The 24510-nt window shown below is 37.3% G+C and overlaps 1 protein-coding gene across 2 annotated transcripts in view; it reads right to left on the bottom strand.

Moving 5' to 3' along the window:
- LOC129732016 (uncharacterized) overlaps window positions 1-23138 on the bottom strand; it is a 117563-nt gene extending 94425 nt beyond the window's left edge. Inside the window, exons 1-4 of one of the 2 annotated variants that reach the window (XM_055692464.1) lie at window positions 22540-23138; window positions 20197-20851; window positions 10941-11075; window positions 10731-10879 (exon numbers count right to left, since the gene is read on the bottom strand). In XM_055692464.1, the coding sequence (XP_055548439.1) occupies window positions 10731-10879; window positions 10941-11070 (279 nt within the window). In that variant the 5' untranslated portion in view covers window positions 11071-11075; window positions 20197-20851; window positions 22540-23138. The remainder of the gene's footprint in view (window positions 1-10730; window positions 10880-10940; window positions 11076-20196; window positions 20852-22539) is intronic. The other variant, XM_055692465.1, reaches the window with a different exon arrangement.
- Between the last annotated feature and the right edge of the window lie 1372 nt (window positions 23139-24510).

Genomic DNA, 24510 nt, shown 5'->3' with positions numbered 1-24510 from the left:
TAAGTTTAGTTTAAAATGCAAAATCATTTCAAATTGCATACAAAATTGGAAAAAGTTCATAACGATCACTAATACTAATGCATCGACGTGAATAGCATACCTTGTAGAACTGTCATCATACTTGGGCACATGTCTAGAGATAAAAACGATAAAAACCATGAAAACAAATTTTCGCAATCGAAATACGAGAAGAAAGTGAGTTATATGTGTAATATACATGATTTTCTACACAGCTGTTTCTGTAAGTATGCGTAATGCGAACGACGCGCATCAGCATTTTACAGGGCTGCACTAGGGAAGCATACATGTTTTAAAATAATGGTTTCGACTGTAGTTTGGTATATATGTACCATAATTAATATATATTAAGCAAACCAAAAAAAATCTTTTTTTAGTGAAACAATACAATGAAATTAGGTTGTCAGATTAACAATAAGGTCCTTTCTGTAAAAAAAAAAACAAATGCAAGTCGTTGTGTACCATTTTCAAATTTTTTGTTTAAAAGTTTTATATTACAAAAATAATTTATTCTATTATCGTATTAGGACAATACTTTCGTTAAATAGGGTATTCACTTAGGGCAAGCGCATTAATGGCTATATTGAAGTTGTTAGAGCTATAGTTAGAGCTGGTTCTGCCACGCTCATCACAAGTACATAGCAACGAGGTAATCTATTTGGCAACGCAATAGCAACGAGCTGAAATGTTGCTAGTTGACTGTTGTTTTTCAGCTCTGTTGTTTTAGAAATGTTGAAATGGCTCGACAATGATTGTTCGTAATAATATTGTAAAAATAATTATTGTAATAATGAGAAATAGTGGAAGCGGTTGCTATACAAAATAACAACGGCCAAAGTTGTAAAAACCGCAGCGCAAATAGCAACTTATTGCTTGCTCTTAGCGGGTTGTACATTTCCTCGAAAGCTTTTTCCCAAATGTTATTTCCCCACAATATAGTGGCTAGACTTCCACAATATGATCTACCACTACTCTCTCTTCTCTGCGAGAACATTCCAAGCCAGGGGGTACAATCGATATGAAAATATTGCCAAGGGGTACGCGAACGAAAAAAGGTTGCGAACCGCTGTCCTAGACGATTCAGGGCGAGCTGGCCGCAGCCCGCGAGCGTGAACCGGTGACCCGTCCTCGGAAGCGCCGGCCATTGCGGGGGGCAGCCCCCCGCAGAAATCACCTCTGTATAGGTTCGTTCGTTTTCCTAGGTCTACTGACCCATAGGGGCTATCCCCTAGTTTAGTCCGAACTAGCGATAGCAAGTAAGAACAATATGCTAACAGAAAATCGAGTCGGCCGAAGACCGCGAGTGTATTACGATAGAACGATTTTTTTCACTACAGAAAGACAAAGTTGTCCAGACAAGTTGAGGCCTTGGCCTTGTTGAACGTTCAAGAATTGCCTGATGGTTTTACCCGAGCTATTGACATCCCTATACCGAATACCAATGAATGGCAATGAACTCATGTCCTGGGCTCAATCTCATTTGTGCCTGCTGCTAGCTGTCAGATGAAGGTGTATGAGAAGTAGTGATGATATGCTAACTCGTTTACACCTACGTTGAGATATTAGCCCTTTAAACCTGGTGCGATGCCATAGAGGTGGTTTTACCAGTACAATTTTTCTTTTGAATTAATTAAAAAAAAATATTGAAAGGACTATTTGAATCTACATGCGTCTAACTCTTGTACACGTTTCCTAGATGATTCAGAGCAAGATGGCCGAAGGCCGCAGGTGTACGCCGGCGACCCGTCGTCAGCAGCGCCGGTCACTGCGGGGGGACAGCCCCCCACAGAAATCAGCTCTGTATAGGTTCGTTCGTTTTCCTAGGGTGATGCAATATCCACTAGAATATATTAAACGAGTTGATGATGATGATGATGATGGTCCCGCCACATACCCCTACAAAGGTTTGAGCTGGACGATTTATCTATAGATAATTAATGTAATCACAATTTCAATCAGTTATACAAAAAAAAAACGAACTGATTCCATTTCCAGATATAAACTTCTTCAAAAACTGTTTACTTGATTCACATCGGTAAAGACGTGAATTGCTGTAGAGCTACACAAAGCTAGCACAGGGTTTTCATGACCTTCAGTCAGACTAACCACAACTACTTCATGTATATTCTCTAAGCATTCAAATAACAATTAAGTTTAAATTGTAAAAGAATCCATTTATATCTGACTTCCGCGCGCGAGGCTCAAACTTATGTAGTCACTTTCTATTATTTTTTAAGCTACAACAACATAAAGGAAAAAAAAATCCATCATCACCACCGCGACGAACACAGTAGTTTTGTCATTATATGTTAAGAAAGATCCAATATAAAATATAAATAAAATTTTACAACACAATCATATCCGTTCGTATAAAACTTCGTCAGTTACAGGCTTCAATTAAACAATCAATAAATAAATAGGTTTCAAAAATAAATATTTCATCCAAAATAAGTCCGTTGTTTAAACTTCGTCATATAAACTCTCGTCATTGTTAAAAGCTTTTAAATTTCGTTCTGTACAACAGAAACTTTCACGTGTGAAATACATTGTCTCTTGAACTCCGCAAGTGTTGGTGCACGTTTAACATCTTGGCGTCTTGGCATCGAATTGAAAAAAATTATACCTTTATAAAATAATGAATTCTGTGAAGCTCTGGTTAAAAAGAAAGGTGTTCTTATTTCATCCGCATTTCTAGTGTTATATCTATGAAAATCACTTCCTCTTTCAATTCGATCACACAAATATTGAGGTAGCAAACCATTAATTATTTTAAAAATGAACACCATAGACAAATAAACAATTCGTTGCTTCACGGATAACCATTGCAAAGCGTCCAACATAAAAGCAGAGGAAGTTAATCTATCACAATTTAAAATCAAACGCATTATTCTATTCTGCAAACGCTGTAACCTCAATAATTGTGTGTTATTGGCCAAATACAAAAAGGTAGGGCAAAAATCCGGCGAGATGATTGACTTGTATAGCTGTATTTTACTACTAATTGTTAATTCGTTTTTCAAACGGCATAATATTCCATACTTCTTGGCAATTTTCTTGATAACATTGTCAATGTGAGCGTTGAACTTTAGGTTGTCATCAATAATCACGCCAAGATATTTAGTCTCCCGAACGCGACCAATTGTCTCATCATCTATTATAACAGAGACATCGTCATTTACCACGGTGCGCGAGAAAATCATAAATTTAGTTTTATCAATATTCAATTTCAATTGCTTATACTTCAGCTTATACTTTTTAGCTGCAATGAACAACACGGTGTCATCGGCAAAAAGATTTATGTCACAGAAACGTAAAACTCGCCGCATGTCATTTATATACATAATAAATAAAAGGGGCCCTAATACACTTCCCTGTGGAACTCCAAGATCATTCTCCACGGGACCAGATACAGAATCATTAAAAACAGTCCGTTGAGTTCTGTCAGACAAATAGCTTTCAAACCATCTGAATGCAGTACTCGAAATTCCAAAGCGCTTGATTGTGTTCAACAATAAGGGCCTAGAAATTGTTTCAAAAGCGTGTTTCAGATCCAAAAATACAGCAACTATTGTGTCTCTATTTTCTAAGTTATCTTTCCATTTTGCAAGAACTAAATTCAACGCGGTTTCACACGAATGGCCTTCCCGGTAGCCAGATTGTTCCGGAATTAATAACGAGTTACTATTTAAATATTCTAACAGCTGACCTTTAACAACAAGTTCCAATATCTTTTCTAACGTGTGTAACATATTGATGGGACGAAACTCTTCGGCTTTAATCGTTCCAGCAACCTTTTGAATCGGAACAACCAACGATTCTTTCCACACTTTAGGCACGTGCCCAGTTAGCAATGATTCATCAATAAGGTTCAGCAGAGTGTGACCAATAACATTGAAGCAATCTTGAATAACCCTAGCACATTGTCTACGCCAGCCGTTTTACCTAATGAAAAACAAATATTTTTAAGGTCATCCATTGTGATTGGGTGAAAACCATCAAATCTACTATTAACGTTAGTCGGCTGTTTTATTTCATCCGGTTCATCGACCAGTTCAATTGATTGATTGATCAATGAAACACTATTGATGAAATAATCATTAAACTTACTAGCAATTATTTGTTCTGTTTGTTCTAATGTGCCATCAAAAGTTATGGACCGCGGTTTACAATTACTATGTTTTACTAAAGATTTCAAAATTTTCCATAACTTTTTGCTGTTGTTTTGATGCTGAGTAATCTTTCTCTGGATATATTCACAACGCGTCTTTTTTAACGCTTGTGAATATTTATTACGCGCGATTGTGTACTCATTCCAATGACTCTGACTATTTGATCTACAAAACTTTTTGTACAATTTATCCCTCTTGCGCTTAAGACGCAAAAGATCCAAATTGTACCAGCTGTTCGCGTTCTTTAAGGTTACAAATTTATGTTCAACTAATTGATTCGTACACGTTTTCAAAATACTAGTAAGAACAGCTGCAGAATCATCTAAATTACCGGACGCGATTGGAAAATCCAAGCTTCTTTCAACAAGATTCGAAACAGCCTGTTTCGAATATTTTCTCCAGCATTTCAATTTTTTAAAATCATTTTTCTCACTCAAGTTGTCTAATACAGTGATCACTAATGTCTCATGATCGGTTATTTTCATATCAGAATCCGTTACTGAACAAATGGAATCCAAATTGGAATAAACATGATCAATCAAATTTCTACTTCGCTGGGAAATACGTGTAAATTCATTAACGCTTTGTTTTAAATTGAAAGATTCTACTAAACGCTTCAAATGTTTCGAATTTGTATTATCTCGCCAGTTGATATTAAAATCGCCAGTCAATATATTCAGTTTACTATAATCGAGAAATTCATCAAGCCAATTTTCCGATATTTCAAGGAAACGGTGATCACTAGCATTGGGAGAATGATACAAAACACCAAAATTACCCACCTTCATACCACGTACTACTGTTATGCCCAAGAACCAATTGCCATCCTTCGCTTCGTTTCGGCAAAGCTCGAATTGAACTGATTCTCTGACATAAATAGCAACACCGCCAGTTTGTCTAGAATGTGATAAACAAGCAGCCACATTATATTCCGGAATACTATATTGATCATATGCTTCAATGTCGACAATATGAGTCTCTGATAAGAACACTAAAAGTGGACGTTTATCTTCGACAATCTGACGTAATGCAACGTAGTTTGTTGTCAACCCCGCAATATTCAAATACAAAAATTCAAACTTATTCACATTCTTCTTGGAACTTGTTTGCTATTTATTGAAACACAAGCTGCTTTTCTTTTGATTGAATAATCTTTTATATATCAAGCATTCTGAACTAAATGCGGCATGGTTGACGTCCAAATTCATGTTACGCTCTTTATTCGTCTTTAAACAATTAACGCATTTCAAAACAGTAGACGTGCATTCAGATGTTTTGTGTTTTAGGCTACACCTGGAACACGTATCACAATTTTTGCAATCCATGCTCTTGTGCCCAAATTCTCCACATTTTAAGCATCTCAAAACATTTACCGCGGGAAATACTAAGCACCGATCAAATTCTACATTTACTTGCTTAGCAGATAACAAGCTGTTATACGTTTCCAAATCAACCTCTATTGCCGCGCTATACTTGTTATACCGAAAGCGTGGATTTTCATACGAGTTTATTACTTTTACATCATTAATTTTGATACCTTCATTTTGACTTTAAAAAGTCAATGAAAACATCAGGAGAAAGATTCTCGCTCATGCCCACTATTTTCAATCTCGGCACCGACGTGGGAACAACAGCACTGTAGTTTTCACCCAGATTGCTTTCAATGCCATTTTTCAACTTATCAATATTTTCGCCAACAGCGCATTCAACAATAATGGAACCATCTTTACCGTTCCTAAAATTACTCACTTTGTGTGTTTTTGGATCTAATTTTGTTTTCAAAAACTTCCGAGTTTCCTCGCAAGCTTGTTTGGACTCTTTCGGTTCGATCACAATGACCGGACGAGTCTTATGTTTAACGGGCTTAAAACCATCATTTATATTATTATTATTATTACTAATACTCGTTTTAATACTTTAACGGCGACCCTTCACGACTTGCGCAAAAGTCACGCCGTCATCAAAAACATCATCACTATTATCGTCATCAATTCTACGCTTTTTGCCGATTTGGTCCGATTCAGAAGGAACCGTCCCATTCCGCGCGCGGGCATCATTAATTGCAGCTTTATTTTGACGCGTAGTGAAAGGGAATCCGGTTATAATTCCGGAGCCTGTTGAGTATACGTTTGCATTGGCGTGCACACCGGAAAGGGTAGCGCCTTTGTAATCATGGCCACATAAATCCTTTCCTTCTAGAAGCCAACAAGAGATATCGGAAGAGTTTTCTTTTCTGTTTAACAGCCATGAAAGTCTTTCATAAAGAGATATGGTTGGACAGGCTGGTAGAGCGTGGTATTAAATTGCTGTGTCGATACTCCCATCTTGGACATTGAAAATCGAAGACTGGGGCACGCAAACTCTCAACAGCTTGTACCGAGTCCGCAGCAGGTTTTCAAGGTTTAGAGTCTCAAGTCGATAGATCAATGTAGGTAAGGTAAGATCCGTAACTTCAAGATAAGGATTAGTTCTGAAGACTGGGATGACTCGAGCTACGGGGCTGCCAGGTCGCGGGTCTGCGCGTGCTCTGCATGGGTTTCGCGTCGTGGGCCTGCCGGCGCTTCTGCCTCAACACACTCTGGGGCGTTCGGCCGTGTGGTAGTGTGGGTCGCCAGTTTGTCCTCTCGTCGGGCACGCCTGGCTCACTCGCTTTCCGGGCTTTCCGGGTTCATATGCTTCCCGGCTTGGGCCGCATTCATCGATAAATAGAAGAACTGGCACGGCTGACTGGCATTCAGAGCACTGCGATTTCTGCCCAGTGCTCTGAATGTCAACGTGAAGAAATTCAAGCAAGCGCAGGTAAACGGCGTGATTAACTATGACTCTCTTAAGGTTAGTTTAGTTCGAACGAGCGATAGTGAGTAAGGACAACATACATCTTAGACAATCGAGCCGGCCGTAAGCCTCGAGGGTATTTTAAAAACAATAGAAATGGGCTCAGCCTCATGATTTCCCAGCTCTTCGTGATTCAGTCTTTCGTGCTTTTTAGCCTTATGTAGCTTTCAACCTTTCGTGATTTCAGCCTTTCGGATTTCAGCCTTTCGTGTTTCAACCTTTTGAGTAAACCCGTTTTCCCATACAAGTTTTCATACAAATTTAAAATTCAATGCGCTAAGCGGAATCAAAACCAATCGACTTCTGGTAGGTTTAGGATTTTTCAGGCCCCTAAATGGAGCGCCGTAGCCGCAAGGTTACAGAGTCCGCTTTGGTAAGCGGGTGGTCGTGGGTTCGAATCTTAGTAGAATCAGGCCATTTGGTTGTCAAAAGACTTTTAGCATGGATTTATTCTCAAGCTCCCCACCACGTACCCTTCCTTCAAACTGGATTCTACAGTACCCCTGTTGACTCTCCTCCTAACAAATATAAGTCCCTATTATGATAAATCTGGTGTGAGTGACATATGAAAGTTCTCTCCAGGGAATTGTAACTAGGCGATATTGTTAGGATGGACAGAGGCTCGGTATAGTAGAGCAGTAAGCTTGAAACGGAAAGGTAATTACACATAAGCACTGATATGAATGACAAGCGTATCACTTACTTCAATAGTGTTACTGCTACTAGTATGAAGTGCGGAGTATAGAAAACCCCTGGGCAATATTACAATAGATCTAAGCTCTGGTCGCAGTGATGAGTCCACAGAAAAAAATGAACCAAAAAACTGGTTCTGGAGAATTGATCACTTTACCCCATCCTCCTATGCATAGCGCAGGTGGAGCAGTAATCCACGCACGTTTTAAACCGGAGTTTTGGTACTTCGTGTGAACAAAAGAATCGTGCATTTGAAGAAAACTTTTTAACTGCGGTTTTCGCGGAAAAAGTTTATTCATAAAAATATTTTTCGGGGAATTGATACATTCGGGGAAGTGGTAAATTCAGCGAAATAACATTCGGGGAATTGGTATATTCGGGAAAAAATCTTTCGGGGAAATGATCTTTCGGGATAATGGTTTTCGGGGAATTGTTATACAATCCTCTTGGCGCTTGTATAAAAATACCCAGCCGCAAACAGAACTGTTCTTAACAATATGTGGCAATTTCAATATTTTTAGCATTTTTTATTCAACTAAAACTTTGCTAAGTTGTTTTTATAGGTTAAAGACGTCATTTTGCGCTATCACTACAAATAAAATTTGTAAAAGAGGTATTTTTTTCTTGAAGTTCAAATAAACTCGTTTAGGTTTTTCATAGAAAAAAAGAGAGTTGGTATTGCATTGCCAAAATGTGGGATTTTAAAGATATTTAAATTATAATTTTTAATACATTTTCTGACATAAAACGATTTTTTCTAAGTGTGTTTTTATTTTGGGACGCACAAATCTACAACTTTGTCAAAGATACTTTACTAATCAAACAAACCGTTTTGGCTCTAAAAGTTTTTTTGATTTTGGTTTTATTTCTCCATGCCAAACAGCTATCATTGGTCAGGTAAAAATATTAAAAATATTTTTGATCGTTAGCGACAGTACTACGCAAACCCCATTTTAAAAATAAGTTGCGAATAAAAAAAACTATTAGTATAAAATCTACATATTCAGCCAATAGGAACATCTGTGCAAAGTTTCAAATCAAATTTAAATTGTTGTTCTATATCGCCTGGTATTTTTCAGCAGTATATACACGCAAAAGTTCAAGTCTTGTACAATCATTGTACTTCCCGATTCGCACAAATTTTGCACTAAAATCGCACAATAAATGTGTGAAAAGGATAACGCAACAGTTGTACTGCGAATACATTGACACAGATTGAAATCAGAATATGTATCATATATCGATACTTTATGTCTCACATCGACTGTATTAGTGACTGCTGCTCATGGAACAGTGCAAGCAGTGAACAACAACTTGTGAACTCACTAGATTTATATAGCCATAATACTCGATCGATTTATCTCGATGGATTTGATCATTTAAAAGTACCATCGAATGATTGGCAAAAAATAACGGAACAAAATTATGTTAACAACATTTTGTAATCAACACTAGCTTTACCGAAAACCCTCCATTCCACAAAAAGCCACAAAAGCGTTGCTGGTTTTTTATGGCAACACTTGTAAATTGTAAATAATTATTATTTGTCATTCTGTGCACGCGCTTTTTTCTCAAGCGACGAGAGAAATTTCTCTCTCGCTCGTAGAATTTCCATGTTCGTGCGACAAGACTAGACACGTCACATACAATTTGCAGGTTGCTCTTTCGCTTCTTTCTCGGTTCGGATTGCGACTCGCAAGGCGATATCTCGTTGCGTCACGAAACGAGCGAGACACCCGTGCTGTACATACTTGATACCAGTGTTGTTAGTCTCACTCATACTGTCGGTGCGTGCTTGCTGCTATTCAGAGGAATGCACGAAGAAGAAAAAGTATCTCGAAAGCGTGTGTGCAAAAGACTTGAAATGCGTAGCATATGTCTCGTCCTCAAGCAGAAAGGAGGAGAAAGGTTTTGCTTCTCGCTCGCTTTGCAATGCTGCTTGATACCAGTTGAAATTGTTTAGGTGTAGTAGTTTGGAGCTGCCAAATACATCGGAGAAACGCTAGAGCATTAATTGCGTTATGCCCAACACGCAATCATTGTACTGGTTTAAAATTACATCAACAATTGCGCTAAAACGCACAATTTTGTACTGGTTTCGCACCATCCAACTTTTGCGTGTACTCTATTATGCCTTAATAAGGTTTAGTATTTTTGAGGCTGTATATTTTGATATACAGAGAAGATACTTTTGGTGTTCATAAATATCATGAAAACCGATACTATAACATAAGCGTTCTAAAGCATAGTTTACAGTTCCAAGCGAAGAAAAAAATTGACAAGTGAAAAAGCGCAAATTTTCGCTTGCAAAATCTGTCGTGAAAACCCGTTTGTTGAACACGCAGATATTTCACCAGCCTGCAGTTTACAGTTTAAGTGAAGCGAAGTTCACGAGTTTACACTCCGAGCGAAGTGAAAATTGGCTGCAACTGACAGAATATAAACGCACGCAAATTTTCGCTTGCTGCTGCTTTTTTCACTAGCGTTTGCATGCGTGAAAAAAGTAAACCCAAGTGAAAAAGATGAGATCCACAACCTTCGATTTCGCTAGATCGAATTTGTTTACAGTTCCACGTGAAGTGAAATTTTTGCAGTGAAGCGAAATTCACGAGTTTACACTCCGAGCGAAGTGAAAATTGGCTGCAACTGACAGAATATAAACGCACGCAAGTTTTCGCTTGCTGCTACTTTTTTCACTAGCGTTTGCATGCGTGAAAAAAGTAAACCCAAGTGAAAAAGATGAGATCCACATCCTTCGATTTCGCTGGATCGAATTTGTTTACAGTTCCAAGTGAAGTGAAATTTTCACAGGTTGCATTTTCCACGAGCGTGAAAAAATGAACATTTTGTATGAGATTTCCACTTCGCTTGGAACTCTGACAGAGCTTAATGTGTAAATTTAGTCGAATGAATAATCAGAGTTGCAAGAACTCATGACTCGTTATACACTAATAAATTCGAAGTGAGGGACACAGTTCAAATAGTCTTGCTTGTCACCCAAAATAAGTTACTTACCGCTTTATCATCATCAAAATCCCAGTCTGGCGACGCTTGTCGATCAGTGTCGTTATTAGCCGGAGAAATAGCGGAGCTAGGTGAGTTCTGTGGTTCTTCTGGTATGACAGAAAACCGACCCAAGAATGGTGAAGCGGGTGCATAGTTTCCTGTGATGATACACATGTATTGGTTGCTAATTGGTTTAATGATATTATTATTTAGCATTACCTGCTTGTGGTATTAGACGGAATCTACCAACAGTTGTCTCTGGAAGGCCTGATGAGGGTGCCGAAACACGAAATCTACCGCGGCGCGTTGCCGAACCATCGTCGGACCCGCTATTGATATCGTTTTCCATCACATCTGAAATAGGAATCACAAAATGCTGTGTTACTACTTCATTGGATTTCGGTTTCACATACTAGAATTCCAGAAAAAGTTTTATTAATTGAAAATATAATAATATTCGTTAAAAAAAAAATCACAGGAGGGTTGTGTGCAAAGCCACGACCGCAATGTTGAAGTAGAATACTTTTACACAGTTCTACTTACGACTGTACATTAACCTACGGCCGGGCGAATCGGTTCGCGCCGCTTTTCGCGTTTAGCCTGGCAGAGGTCTAATGCGCATGACCAACACAATAGAAAGGTGTTTTCACATTGAAAATTAGACACGGCTTTACTGGAGTAAGTGTTGGTAAATGCATCAACCGCTAATACCGCCGCTTTCGTACGAAAGTCAGCCTGGCAGAGGCCTGAGACGTGGTGACCAACCACAGGGCAAGTGATTTGTTTAATTTGAAGGCAGCCACAGGCGCAACCCGCTGCTATCCTCTGTTACTGCTGAGTGCTGATATCTGCTGTCAACGTTGTGGACGGTCCATCCAGCTCACCATCCGGCTGATGAGTGTAGCTAGTTTGCCCAGAAACACTCTTTTATAGTCGAAGGGTGCTACGAAATAGACCACGCCTTTCTGTTCAGTTTTACCATTTTGTAATGTTCTTCAGACGAATTGTTCCACAATTCGCATTTGATTTTTGTATCCAGCGAATAAACACCGTGCTCTCACACACGCAACGATTTATCCCTAACCGTATTGCGGCTTGTAACATCAAGCGATTACGTTTGCTCGCTGTTGCGTGTTGCATCATGTTGCAACTTGGCAGCTGGGAGACGACGAAATTCTGTTCATGCTGATTGATTGAATCGACTTCATATTAGCTCTGCATAGTCGAACTAACTGCTTTTGTGAATGCGTTCTAACAGGGCAGTTTGTCATTCAAAATCGGTTATGCCGATCACAGCCTCTGCGCTGCCCCAACAGTGGGGGGTTAACTTAATAAAGTAAAAATTAGACAACTACAACAGAATTTGATTGCATCCCGCACAGAATGTCTGCTTGTGTTGATGCCAGAAAATTATTAACCTTCAATTACTTGTTTATTTGCCTTGAAAAAAGCATGTTGCGGTTCAAAATCGGTTGCTAATTACAACCTTTGAGCTGCCCTAACATTGGGGGAATTAAGATACACGGACAACATGCACTGTGGAAGCTATTTCACATTCAGTAAATTAGACGGGTGCGACAAATTTAAATTGCTAGGATGCAACACAGAATACTTGCTTGCGTTGACAAAAATTATTAACTTTCAATGACTTGTTTATTTGAAGGCAAATAAAAAGGCATTTTGATTTCCAAAATTGGATTTCCTGATGGCAATCTTCATGCTGTCCCAACACGGGGGGAATAATGGCTGTCTGGCGACACACGCTGAGAAAAACCGCGCTGCTCCTGAGACGTGGTGACCAACCACAGGGCTAGTGCTGCTGCTAAGGAATGACGACTGCTGTTGTCGCTGTCTAGAACTATTATGAGCGGCTCCGGCTGAAACAGGCTCTTATATAGGCCAAATAGCATGTTTTCAATTGCAAGGTATATGATCCTGTCGACCGTGCTTGGGAAGCAAGCATATAACGACCAATCAGAGGTCGAATTTTTCGTTTTGACAAGGCTTGACTATTTTCAATAGTACAATAGTGTGAATAATAAAATTACAATTATCTTATTTTGGGAAGAATCTTAGAAGATTTTCCAATCTATTGCTGCAAGAACGAAGGAAATCCATCGAATACTAACCGATTTATTAGCATTTGAAATTGGACATATTTTTCACTTTTTTCGGTTTTAGATTTTCATTTCACATCCCTATGTAGCCGAACTTCCTGAGAGAAGTATTCTACTTCAAAATACGTTTATAGGTTTATTAAAAATAGTATATTATTTAAACCAATCTGTTTGACATCTAAATAAAATATGTTTTAGAGTAACTAAAAAATTAAATGACGTAATAAAACCGTCTCTTGCTCGAATATCTTTCATAAATAAGTACCCAAGTAACAATAAAAATGCTTCAAGAATTCATTCTGGTTTTGTTTCAAGTTGGCTTGCATTAAAGTCTTCGATTGTACGTAGATTTTATTTGATAGTTATAAAATATGTTCTGCGAATAGGCTATAAAAACCATCATATGTCTTCTATAATACAACTTAGCTTCACAGTTTTAAGAACGGCCATAAATTTGTTCTATATTGACTTTCATAACAACCAAATAAAACCAGAAATACATAATCCGTGGACATAGGCGTAGCCAGAGGGGGGCAGGGGGGTCTTCGATCTGTGTAAAGTATCAGCCAGATCAAAAATAATTGATTGAAATGCTTGCGCTGTTGTGTGGAATTGCACAGGTTTTTCAGTTGATCCACCAAGGATATTGCAGCGGCAAAAGTATCGGGCAAATCCGCCTGCATTAACTAGCTTGGAGTATTGGAACTGAGCTGTGACAATTCCTTACCTTGATTCTCTTGTAACCTCACTGGAAACACGGTTCGATGAAGATAGTGCACCTGCCTACGCGTTGTCCTTGCTGCATCCCGCTAACGTAATACGCATGTCGTTGGAAGAGTTCATGCGCAAAACCGAAAATTTCGTAATTTTTTATGAAGTTGACAATTTTGTTGAAGAGGTGGAAGTTTTGTATTGACATTGCAGCAGTATGAGAGCAGACCGTAAGAACTTAGAAGAGTTGGATCTTATAGACCTGTTAGCTAAAGCCCGTTCTTTCTTCCCTGTGACTGAGAAAGCAGTTAAAATTGCACTTGCTCTACCATGGAAACATGCACGATTGAACGCTCGTTCAGCACATTACGTCGGATGAAAACCTGGCTGAGGTCAACAATATTTGAACAGCGGTTGAGTGCTCTCTACTTGCTGAGTGTGCATCGGTAGATGGTCAACAACAATCGTGAAAAGACACATGAACCGCTTCCGGAACGTTTGACGTTTGATGCCCGATGATTTTATTGAGAATCTTGACTGTGTCTTCAATCTTCACGTCCTTAGCGGCTGTGCGAATGGGTGTCCAGCTTCCGGAGAAGTAAACGTACCTTCGCCGCATCATTCAGCTGGCCTGCATCGTTCTCGAAGAGGTCCTGGTAGCGGGTAAACAACAACGTTCGAACATAACTCCGTTTTCTTCATCGAAGACAAACTCGCTGATGAACACTCTAATGTTAAGGACAACTTTTCACTGGTTGCCTTGATGTAACAATCACTAAAGACTAGTATTTATTTCTATTTTTCAAAACACACTAAAGTCGCTTTTTACGTGGGGGATACGTGCCGCTTAAAAAACGCGTAAATTCTGGAATCCGCGTGAAAAACAACGCGTAAATTTCGAAATCCGCGTAAAAAACCGCGTAAATTCCGGAATCCACGTAAAAAATGTCGCGTAAAAAACCCGCGTAAAAAGCGACCTTAGTGTACCATTTTTTTACTTCTGGAATTTTGAAGAGCTTGCCCTCCATATTTGAAATTCTGGCTACGCCCATGTCCGTGGAGTTGTATCATAGTACTTCTCAAAGCTAAAATAAATTTCCAAGCTGTAGTTTCATTTTGAACAGAATTTGTTATGATAACCCCGCCATGTAGGTTATGATTGTGGCTTGTATAAAACTTGATGATTGGAACATAGCCAGACGAATGCTATAACAGGTTTACTTATGGAATGGAGAAATGGCAAACTTTTGTATAGGGTATTGGCTTTATTATCGTCAGGTTTTACCTATCGTCGTCCGCGGGGTTAATAAAGTCATAGCGAGCTTATATTTTGCAGAGAGGTACTCTGCATTATGAAAAATCGTCATGCAAGAAATTAACGATCTTGGGAATCATTAGCCCCCTGACGATAATAGGTAAAACCTGACGATAATAGAGCCGATACCCTATATATTTGAAATCAGCATTTTCCTTCACGAGAATAACGAAACCACACCATAGTTTTGAAAATCTAATGATAGATAGCAGTATACATTTAACAAAATACTCCAAATCATGGTATTTATTTAATCATTATCTTAGTTAAGAGGAATCAAATTTTAATTATACACTAAAGTCGCTTTTTACGCGGGGTATTCGTGCCGCGTAAAAAAACCGCGTGAGTTCCGAAATCTGCGTAAAAAAACGCGTAAATTTCGGAATCCACGTAAAAAACCGCCTAAATTCCGGAATCCGCGTAAGAAAAACCGCGTAAAAAGCGACCTTAGTGTATATTCATTCAATATTTGAAATAAAGAAAACCCTGTCATAGAGAAAAGAAACCAAAATAAAATTATGCATCACAGTTAATTTGGAGAATACACCTCATTTAAAATTTCGAGCAAGCAAATCGGGTTGTATAAAACATCTGGTCCTAAGATGAAGCGTATATGAAGTTTTGATGACTGCAATAAAGCTGGGCCAACAGCCATAACATATGTTTGTAGCTGTTGTTAGTAGGTTGTTATAACCGCATGGTCGACATTGAAGGTTTTATGTTTTAGTTGTATCATATACCAAACAACTTTGATATAACTGTAATATACGATCTAGAATTACTTTGGTTCAAATTAGGTTTTGCAATATTCCCGGGAATCGATTTCCCGGGAAACGGGAATGAAAAATCGCATTTCCCGGAAATTCCCGGGAACCGGGAACGGACAAATTTTTTAGCAAAATGTGATTTTAAATGAAGTTTATCAGTCAAAGATAACAAAAAATTTTTTAAAATTTCATTCTCAATTCGCATGAAGAACAAAAAACAAATAAAATACAAAACCTATTCAAGTTAACATCAAAAATCCGTGATCGATCTTGTTGCAAGGAGGGTCTTCATGTCGTCAAACAAACGCTTCAGATCCACTGACAATTTTCCGTTGAACTCAAAAATGTTATTTTCTTCTGTAAAACTTCGCTCAAGTCTGCTGAATCACCGCTGATGTTCGATTTCTAGAATACTTTCAAATCACCGATTACAGCTTTTGCTACACTTAATTGAAACTGGTGTCCTATTCTTTCAGTTTGTTGAAGAGAAAACTGAGTGTTAGGCAGGCATTGGACGCGGAAAATACTTGCTATATTCGGTACGGATTTTTTGGGCAAAATATGTTTCACACTACAGTAAATATTTACTGTTTACTTGAGCGGTAGTAAACCTATTCGCTTTTTTTTTTTCATTTAAATATATTTGCTATGCCATTGTGATATTTTTAAATAAATTGCGTCGCAAATCTAGTTTTCTAGTTTTATTAAATTATTTATTTCAGGTCGCACTAGTTTGACGTATTTAATTTTATTGCAATATTGCATAAGAAACTATAGTGAATCTTACAATTTTTCACGGAACTCGGGAATCCCGGGATCCCGGGAATCAATATTTCTGTTCCCGGGATCCGCGAATCCCAGGAAAAGCTATTTCCCGGGAAATCGTTCCCGGGATTGCTAACCCTAGTTCAAATGTCAAGTGGGCCTAATGCCCAAACCCTTGTTATGTAATCATATACATAATTAACATATAAGGTTCGCAAGGTTTGCTGAGCAGTAAAATAAATAAGGTCGATCTCTTCGATTCAGATCGTCAGCGATAACGGACGTGTTTTAACTGTTTAAAAGAAAACCGAAAGTTTAAGGATAAAGATATAATTTAATAATAACCAATTTTGTTACTTGAGTATCTTCTAAACATATAAAAATGTAGTCTTGTCTGTCTTGATTTTCCTTTTGAGTTTGAACGTATTCAATAAATAATTGCCCATGCATTTGCAGACTACAAAAAAATCGCAAGGTCAATCTTTGGATGTATGTAGGATCAATTGAAAATGTTTGAAGTTATCAAAATAATAAAAAATGAGCGGGACAAAGTTTGCCGGGTAAGCTAGTATTACAATAAATATTCTGCACCAGAAAAAACTGTTCATCGGTTAATTATGTTGTGTTTGTTGTTATGTTGTTCAACACAATTAGATATAACCGCTTTAACAGCTACAAATGATTTTACACGATTAATCTAAATGCTATCGGTGAATCATGTGACCAAACCACATTACCGATAATTTTTTTCAATGAGGGGTTTTATTATTTTTCACAGCCAATGCACACTGAAAAAAAACGGACCCAAATTCCTACTAAATTAATGCCGCTGAGCCGGCAACTTGAAATATAGCATTGTTTATGTAAAATTGGTCAATAAATCGATTGGTGATAGTTTCATCCTGTGCAGGGCTCGGGAAAAGGCCTATATTTCCAAAAATACGCAAAAATAGGGTGAAAAGGGGACCATTTTCCGCTCCCTGCACGAAATGAAACTATTACCAATCGATTTATTGACCAATTTTGCATAAGAAATGCTACATTTCAGGTTGTCAGTTTAGCGGCGATTATTTAATGGAAAAACCGGAACCCACATTTTCACTAAATAATCGACGCTGGACTAACAACCTGGAATAGCATTTATTATGTGAAATTGGTCAATAAATCCATTGGTGATGGTTTCATTTTATGATCTTCGTGCGAATTTTCACAACAGCAACATAATCTTTTGAACAAAGGCCTCAACTTTGCTGTTTCTTCTAAACCAAATGTTGAACAGGCAATCATTGATATTGAAAGTGGGATGGAAAGTTGCAATTTTTCAACCGCACAAATTAGTGAAGTGCTTACACCCTTCTTGGACAATTTAAAAAAATGTCCACGTCTTGTAAATAATAGCACAGACTTACAGACAATCAAAGCTGACAAGGGGAATAAAATTGTTTCTTTGAACAAAAATGATTACGATCAACAAATGTTGGAGAAAATTAATAATGGCCCATACAGGCAACAGAGAGTCAACCCTCTTGCCGACATGGTGAAAAATTTTGAAAAAACTATCAAAGAACGCCAACCTATTTTTGGTGTCGCTTTAAAAAATCTTCGTGTTTCGAACCCTTCTCTTCCTAGAATAAAGGGTCTCCCTAAAGTACATAAGCCTGGTAATGAAATGAGAGAAATCGTTTCTGCGGTGGGAGCACCAACAGAAAAATTGGCAAAATGGTTAGTCAAGGAATTTCAATCAATGCCGAACAAATTTCCTAGTCGATCTGTTGAAAGCACAGGAGATTTTGTTGAAAATTTAAAAAAATCATCGGGGGATATCAACACTGGCGGGATAATGGTTTCTTTCGATGTCACAGCACTTTTTCCGAGTGTTCCAGTGAAAGAAGCAATAAATCTTTTGGAAGATTGGCTTCTTTCCCAACGATGTGACAACCATTGGAAAACTAAAGTACGCAGTTACTTGAAGTTAACTCGACTTTGCATGGAAGACAATTATTTTTCATTCCGTGGGAAATTTTACAAACAAACAAAAGGAGCACCGATGGGGAATCCGCTTTCACCTTTCTTATGTGAGCTTTTTATGGCACGTTTAGAAAATAAACTAAATGAAAAAATGAAAAAGGTTTTAGGTTTTTCAGGAATTTTGAATGGTATTCATAAAAATATCCAGTTCACTTTGGAAATTGAACAAAACAACAGGCTTCCATTTTTAGATGTAGTCGTTGTTAAAAACTCCAACCACTTTGAATTCGAAATCTTTAGGAAACCCACACATACCAAGCGGGTAATACCTACACTTCTAACCACTCCTCCCAGCATAAAATGGCTCCTTTCTACCATATGATCCACCGCATGGAATCTTTGCCTCTCATTGATGAAGGTAAGAAAAACGAAATGGAATATATTTTTGATATTGGTGAGCAGAATGGATATAATAGAAGAACCATATAAACCATTTATGATAAAAAGAAACGAATCCAACATAGGAAATTTCACACAACACTCACACCGCTAACAGAAGATCGAAGAGAGTAGTGGTTGAATATGACGTCAATTTTACACGTCAACTTCGTAAAAAAATTAGAAAATTTGGTATCGATATTATCTACAGTAGTAGAAATAATCAAATTAAAACAAGGTTGGGGTCTACTAAAGACACTATTGACAAATTGCATAGGGCGGGTGTTTATAAAGTTGCATGTCCACATTGTGATAAGGTTTACATTGGCCAAACTAGAAGAAATTTGGACATACTTCAGAACTTATAAAGGCTAGAAAAGACTCCAAAAAGGAATAACTCATTATTTCAGATCCAAAATAGCCGAAAATATTTTTCATGAAGATCACGCTATTACTGCCGACAACATTAGTCTAGTTCGATCTGTAACATCCCCTTGGAAATTAGATGTCGCAGAAAGTTTAGAAATTTTCAAACAAAACCCAGCTACCCTCCCTAACTCAACGTGTTTACGTTCTCTGAGTTAATATTTTTCTCAATCGTTTACCTACTTAGGTATAAAAATTTAGGAGCTTCGCTATTTTCTCCACAGTCCAAATAAGCACTGACGAAGGCGCTAAGTAAGCGTTGAAATACGTACATGCAAGTGATAAGTGAAAAGTGATAGCATTGAATAGTGAAAGTGGATAAAAAGTGTAATGTGCAGACTATATGGTTGCAAATAGTAACAAACCAGACTACAGCCAGATTAAACAAAATATGTTTTATATTTCTGATATCTCAGGGAAAGCGGATTTTCAATTATTCTGCGTATTAAAAACAAGACATGAAACAAATTGAGCTTGCAGGACGATATGAAACTTGAAAACGCAGTTTCGTATTGCAAAACCTGTACCTAAAATTCTTTTGGGGGGCCGCGAAGCTCTCTGTGCTTTGCGAAGAGGGCCGCGGAGCTCTTTGTGTTTGGCAAAAAGGGCCGCGGAGACCGAAAGGTTAGGAACCACTGGTCTATGGGTACACTTTGTTCCAGTTTAAATTTCTTCAAACATGGAGTTTGTCTGCATCATGATCAAACATTGCACAAAAACAAGGTTATTTACTGAAATGGGTTCTAGGTAGTTAATATTAGCAATCATTGAATGTAACTCATAACTTATCGAATAAGAGAAAAAAAAAACCTTTAACCCCCCCAAAGTTGACCAACCCCAATGCACATCAACTTGAAATAGGCATGAAATTGTTCACACTTTAACTCCTTCAATGGAGGACATATGTATTAAAACCAACGAAAAAAATAAAAAAATAAAAAAATATTCATAAAAGTGAACAATTTTACCTTCCGTTGCAATCTTGCTGCTTCCTCTCCAACTGCTCGGTGATGCCGTTTTAGAAGCAATTTTGTTTTCTTTAAACGCGTAAGTTTGCTGAATTTAAACTCAACTCCACTTATTCCATCATTTCGAGAGCAGAACGTAAATCATTTGCACTTTATAGCAAATTGCACGATAAAATGTAACACACCAAATCATGATCTGCGCGTACAGAAATTTCACAATAACTTGATTATTTTCATTCGCTGTTTTTCGATTTTGAGCACTATCTTACACGATTAAATTACTAAACTCGTTGTACCTCGTCTTACGTCCGTTAGTAGCGATTGATTAAAAATAGCACATATATCATGTAAATATTTTTGTTTGCGTTAGTTGTCTTCCACACTGGTTTACAGAGCTTCACCAACATGGAACAAGCGTTGAAGCGTTTCCAGTGGGACGATAAACCACTATGATTACTGCAGAATTCGGATTCAAGATGTAATATTGTTTTACCGTCGACGTACATTCAACATCTTGCATTATCCGAAACCTGTAGCTGTACCCCCAGGCTAATATGTTTTCTTAAACTTCCAACGAAAACTAATGTGTTGTTCCATGCGCATTTTGCTGCCGAAGAGATTTTGTTCTAATCATCTGGTTAGAAACTTATGAAATCTGTAATGATTTTTAAAGAAATGAAATACGTAAACATACATTAATTTGCAGATGTTTTTATTCTAATAAAAATATAACTGAATATATTCGCTGTGGACTTTTTTATTATATCTTTGCATTTTTTATGAAAGAATATTAATTCATTGTAAGATGCTGAGTTTTTTTTCTATAAACTCATTATTAATGAAATAGTACTCAGACTGTATACTATTCCATTGATATTGAGAAGTGTTTTAAAGAACTTTACAACTGAGGTAAGATTGTAAGTAATTTTCCGGCAATTACGACATCGCTATAGTATTTGTATTATCTATATACAATGTGTTAACGTCTTTCCTGTCCCGGTTATTCGAACGAAAATTTTGCACTAAAACCGATGTTTCTGTCGCAAATATTATTTTTTTGCAATCAAATTATCAATTATAGAATCGTTTTAAATTGCGAAGGGCACTCTTTTCAATGCAATAAACAACAGAACTTCACTCGACTTCTAAGAGCATATTTGCTCGTACAATCAGTTTGCGTTTGACGCGACTAGTTCTCAGCGTAGCAAGTGATGACTAAAACGATGCATGGAGTTTAAATTGATGTAAATTGCTATGGCAGCTTCATATGATGCTATTTTAGACGGCAGTGTGGTAAGGCTTGAAATTTAATAGGTTAATACTCTATTTGCGATTGAGAAATTTTCGATACGTTTTTTTAATAGCCCAACCAATTGTTGATAATTGGTTTGTGATATTTAGAGTTGAAGAAGAAATCCAAGGTTTGATTTAGCCGATTTAACACGGCTATTTTAATCTTGTTTTAATTATTGAATCCGAATACAAATTTTTATCAACTGTTTAAACTTTATTTGAAAATAGCAGTGCATATATATACTCAAAACGTATTTCCGTTGTAGTCACCAGAGCTGTAGAAAATGACAAGATTGTTCTGTAAATTTTGAATTGATTACTTTGAATTGTCTTGATGATCGAAGTTATTTCAAAGCACTCCAAAGTGTGCCGGTTGCATTTCTCGTATTCCACCGGGCTTACCCACCAAAGTCAACGTTTCTTGAGTACATTGCTTGGTGACTAAATGTCTCGCTCATTTCTTATTCATAGTTATTTACACAACACAGTGGTCAAACGTTGCACTACGGATTGTATATAGCGAGCGTAAACATGGCACAGGATACAATGGTTGTTGGGTGCAGTTAGTGTAAGCATCCGAACAGTTTAAAAATAAAGGGATGTAATTGATCCAATAGAACACTGCAACCATGTCCCTATATTTTGCCGTCTGAACAATCGAAACGAAAAAAAGTAGTTATGCAACCCGGTAAAACCTAAAAGGTGCAAAGCTTTTCGTAGCATTTATTGATTCTTCATTCGAATAAAAAATTAATCTCAATGGCATGATTCCGGTCTAATATGTGGCACGACATTGTTTTGCAGGTCAAAATTAGTTTACTTTACTTCTTGTATTTCTGGCATCTTCTCAGTAACTCTAGACACTTACGTCAATTGGTGAGATAGTGAAAATTGCTATTGTACTTGTTAATGCACGATGCCGCAATATTACAGGCAAAAGAAAAATCAAAATTGTTTCTCTTTCTTTGGCCTTTTTAGGTGTGATTTCTTGTCGACGCAGCGATTCACAGCTGTGGGCTTAGAACACCGCAAATCGATACGTTTGCTTACCTGCCTTCAAAACGTTTTCTTCTTAGCTTTCCATAATTGTGGCACGAAAAGGATTTATTTCAACAATAAATTATCACTTCTATTACATGCGTTAGACCAAAAATAGTTCTCGAAAAAAAGTTTAAATTAAACTTGATGACGAATGTAACTAGTGCTCGTATTAATGAAGCGCAGAACTAAGACAAATCATTTCACTTTTCACTCGTCTGAAAAAACAATTTTTACTAACGATGAGGCGTCTCCACCATTGCTTGGAGATGTTATGGATCGAAAATATTTATGCAATCCTAGCTACACGACACTTTAATATACTTCTCAAGCCATGGACTTCGCCATGAACAGCATTTGCTCCGGCTGGACGATAGAAACACGTAAAATCAACACTTTCGTAAGCTGCGGTCTAGAAAAATAACTTATTTTCGTTTTTCCGTACATCTCGCTACCGTTCTTCGATTCTACTGCGCTATCCGTGCTGCACACAACATTGAGTAGAGCTATACATTCTCAGTTAATAAGGAGGCGGAATGTAGTTTTGAAAGGTTTCGAATTTGCCGATTGAAAGTTTCACTGTCGGTATAAATTTTCCGCTTAGCGCAATAGGAATGAAAGTGACAAATGAAGCGAGAACTGTCAAAACCTGCTCTCTTTGTTGCTCGCGGTAATTCACACAGTGAACCATATTGTACAGCCTAGCGGCAGAATTGTTATTTTACGACAATATTAAGAAAAACACATTTCACTACCAACTAATAGAACTATTCCAATCGAGCAAGTTTGCGATGTTTCTGCGCTCGTCTCGTTTTTCAATAGCGTAAGACACGTTTGTTTTGGTACGAATAATGTGTGAAATGAAACATGCAAACACATATTTCAAAATTGCCTTCTAGAACATAGTAGGAGGTTTTCAACATAAAGCTGGTTCGCCTTCGGCGTAATGTTATTTTTTGTGGATAGTTAATTCTTTACGGTCATTCAAAAAGGCTGAGTTTGTTTCACATAACGTTTCGGTCTATTCTATTCAGCCTTCATCAGATATGACAACTCTAAGACAACTAAATTCTACATTCTGGTTTTTATTTTTCATGTGTTACGGATCCCTCGCGTAAAAAAGTGATTGTAGTATCATTGGGCTTGTTTTCTTTAGTAGAATTTCATAGAAATCTCTTTTGTATTTATCACTGTATTATAGTTATAAAGCTCGTCTGTATTGAAATAATCTCATTTTTTTATTGAGTTAAGAAAAAAAACTATAAAATTTATTTCTACGCTTAATACGGATATACGTAGACAAATACTTATATATCTTCGATTACACGTTGAATATTTTTACGGTTAGGCATATGTATACGAGCGCTGCATGAATACTCCTAATATATTTTTGGCTATCATAAGATGGGTAAAACTCGTAAACAATTTTGATTTGACACTCACCCCTCAACAGTCAAAAACACACAATAAACGATGGAATATAAGAATAGACGAACGTTGATCTTTTGTGAGTTTTCAACAGTATTATCCGCATGCACATCATTACAAACAGGTAAGGATTAGTGCGCAGGACCGAACATTGTAGAAAAGTGTCACGCATTTTAACATTTATATCCTGTCTCAAGATGATAGAAAAAAAGTGCTAAAGTAAATGTAATTTGATTATGGTGATTTAAATTCTTCCATGTCCTTTGAACAGGCCCTTTTTCGAATGCCTACTAATTAGTAATAATTGCTCAAATACTTTTACAATTCAGTAAACATTTTCCAAGTGACCCTAAAGTTTCAGTTCAGAATATGATAGATAGTAGTGATGGGAATGTTATCGATATTTATCGTTAATTTCGATAATTGCGTCATATCGATAATATCGTTGAATTTCAGCGCTAACGATAATTATTAATAAGTCGCAGGCGGCAGTTCAGGTGGCACAAAGCATGCGAATTATTTTTTGCACTTGCAAAATATCATATAGTAGTTATC

The sequence above is a fragment of the Wyeomyia smithii genome, chromosome 3 (assembly GCF_029784165.1).
Source record: "Wyeomyia smithii strain HCP4-BCI-WySm-NY-G18 chromosome 3, ASM2978416v1, whole genome shotgun sequence".
Lineage (NCBI taxonomy): Eukaryota > Metazoa > Arthropoda > Insecta > Diptera > Culicidae > Wyeomyia > Wyeomyia smithii.
This window is presented reverse-complemented; position numbering and strand designations above follow the sequence as displayed.